The sequence below is a fragment of the Sinocyclocheilus grahami genome, unplaced genomic scaffold (genome assembly GCF_001515645.1).
Source record: "Sinocyclocheilus grahami isolate Dianchi unplaced genomic scaffold, SAMN03320097.WGS_v1.1 scaffold392.1, whole genome shotgun sequence".
NCBI lineage: Eukaryota > Metazoa > Chordata > Actinopteri > Cypriniformes > Cyprinidae > Sinocyclocheilus > Sinocyclocheilus grahami.
In genome coordinates this window covers 746944-749173 of record NW_015505571.1, presented here as the reverse complement: position 1 = coordinate 749173, position 2230 = coordinate 746944, and the positions used below count along the sequence as shown (strand labels likewise).

The 2230-nt window shown below is 49.6% G+C and overlaps 1 protein-coding gene across 1 annotated transcript; it reads left to right on the top strand.

Annotated features, from left to right (window-relative positions):
• The first annotated feature begins 724 nt into the window (after positions 1-724).
• On the top strand, positions 725-1862 carry LOC107550210 (forkhead box protein B1-like). The gene has a single exon (XM_016231452.1). The coding sequence runs from the start codon at positions 775-777 to the stop codon at positions 1666-1668; it is 894 nt and encodes a 297-aa protein (XP_016086938.1). The 5' UTR covers positions 725-774; the 3' UTR covers positions 1669-1862.
• The last annotated feature ends 368 nt before the right edge of the window (positions 1863-2230 follow it).

Sequence of the window (2230 nt, the reverse complement as noted above, 5' to 3'; positions counted from 1 at the left end):
TAATTTGCCCTCCGCGTGTTTACGTTGGGATGCAATTGACATTTTCGCTCTAAGCAGGCATAACAAAGCCGGCAAAAGTCATACGAACTGTGTCATGACAGCAAGACAAGCAAAAAGTAACTGTGACGATACAATGCAAACTGCATGCAAGTTCCAGCCAATTTCCATGTCAAACATCCCATTGCTCAGTAGCTCCATTTGTACGTGTGAATTGTAGACCAAGCACCCTACGAAGCGCACAGAAAGGTTCACACACATACCTTCACACACTGTTACCGGGTGCCATCGCAGTTCAATTCCGGTTGCCGAGCCTTTTCACCCCTTTGCACTGTCTTCAAATGGAAATGATTTCTATTGGCCCAAGGTGTCCATGTAAATAGGTGTAAATGAAACCAGATTATGCCTTTCTCCCAGCCCCCTCCTCCCAAGGCGATTGTCATGTGATAGCAAAGAAGTGGCACATTAATGAAGCGCCTCTACAGGGGTCTTTTCTGCCCATGTCGCCACATAAAACTATCAGATGGTTAGAGGAAGGACATGGAGGCAGCCACTTAGCTCTTTAGTCTTATCAAGAAAGACGGAGAGAGAGAGAGAGGATCTGGTCCATTCAAGCTGGCCTGGGAAGAAGGAAACCCTACTTCTACTTCTTTCTTGAGTTCATAGCTCCAGAGAAGTGAACTTGCAGGACGACTCTCGGCGCTCTTTAGAGGAAAAAAAAATAAAAATACTCGAGGACAGACTTCCAGCTGAATTCCAACGCAGAATTTGGACAGGATGCCTAGACCCGGGAGAAACACATACAGCGACCAGAAACCACCGTACTCCTACATTTCCCTCACCGCTATGGCTATCCAGGGCTGTCCGGAGAAGATGCTTCCACTTAGCGAGATCTATAAGTTTATCATGGACCGCTTTCCTTACTATCGGGAAAACACCCAGCGCTGGCAGAACTCCCTTCGCCACAACCTCTCGTTCAACGACTGCTTCATTAAAATCCCCCGGCGCCCGGACCAGCCTGGAAAGGGCAGCTTTTGGGCTCTCCATCCCAGCTGTGGCGACATGTTTGAGAACGGAAGTTTCCTGCGACGCCGCAAACGCTTCAAGTTGATGACATCAGAACACCTGGCACCCAGCAAGCCCTCGGACGCTGCCCACTACCTCCAGCAGCAAGCCAAGCTCCGGCTCAGCGCCCTAGGCACCCACCTCCCCCAGATGTCCAGCTACAACCTGGGAATGTCCCAGCCATCCACGTTCAAGCACCCGTTCGCCATTGAGAACATCATCGCCCGAGAGTATAAAGTGCCGGGAGGGCTGGCGTTCTCCACCGGGTATCCCCTCCACAACCAGCTGAGCACAGCCTGGCCCCATATGTACAGCACTAGCGTGATGGACAGCGCGGCGCCCATCTCCATGACCAGCAGCGATTACAGTGCCTACGGTGTGCCCATCAAGTCGCTTTGCCACGGCGGACAGACCTTACCGGCGATCCCCGTCCCGATCAAGCCCACTCCGGCGGCGTTGCCTCATCACATCTCCGCTTTCCTGTCGAACTCTCCCCAGTCGCTGAGCCCGACGTCCCCGCATACAGCGACCAGCCAAAGCAGCCCCGCCACCCCGAGCGAGACCCTGACGGGTCCCGCGTCGCTGCAGTCGGTCGCGGTGCACTGACACCTGCGAACTGGGCCTCCCGGTCGACACCTCTACTCCAAAGTTGAATTTTAATTATAGACCTTGAAAAACACTGGCTATACAATCAAGGCAAGAGCTATCTATGTTGCAGTGATGTTAATTTATGTGTATGTTGTTCAGATTTTAAGTGTTGCTTTCGATGAGTCGATGAGATGACACGGATACCATATTGTAAAATGGAGAGTTTTTACATTTTAAATATCCAGAATTGATGTGTTTATTCGAGTGGGTTGACTGCTGACACATTCCAAGCACTGCTATCTGCTTCGTTTTTCAATCGCACAAGGCAAGTGCTCGTCGTTTTACAGGTTCTCGCCTATAATATTTGTTAGCTAATTTGACCGTGCTGAAATAGGCTGAAAATGTGCGCAATTTGGAATGTTCACTATTTTTAGGTTGTTAGTAGTTATTCTACTAACGTCCTAGACGACTAAACTTGTCTCAGTCTGCAAACCAATTACTATACTTGATCTAAAACACACACGCACGTACACCTACAGTATGCTACAATGGCAAACTTGAAAAAGTTAAAATAGTTTTA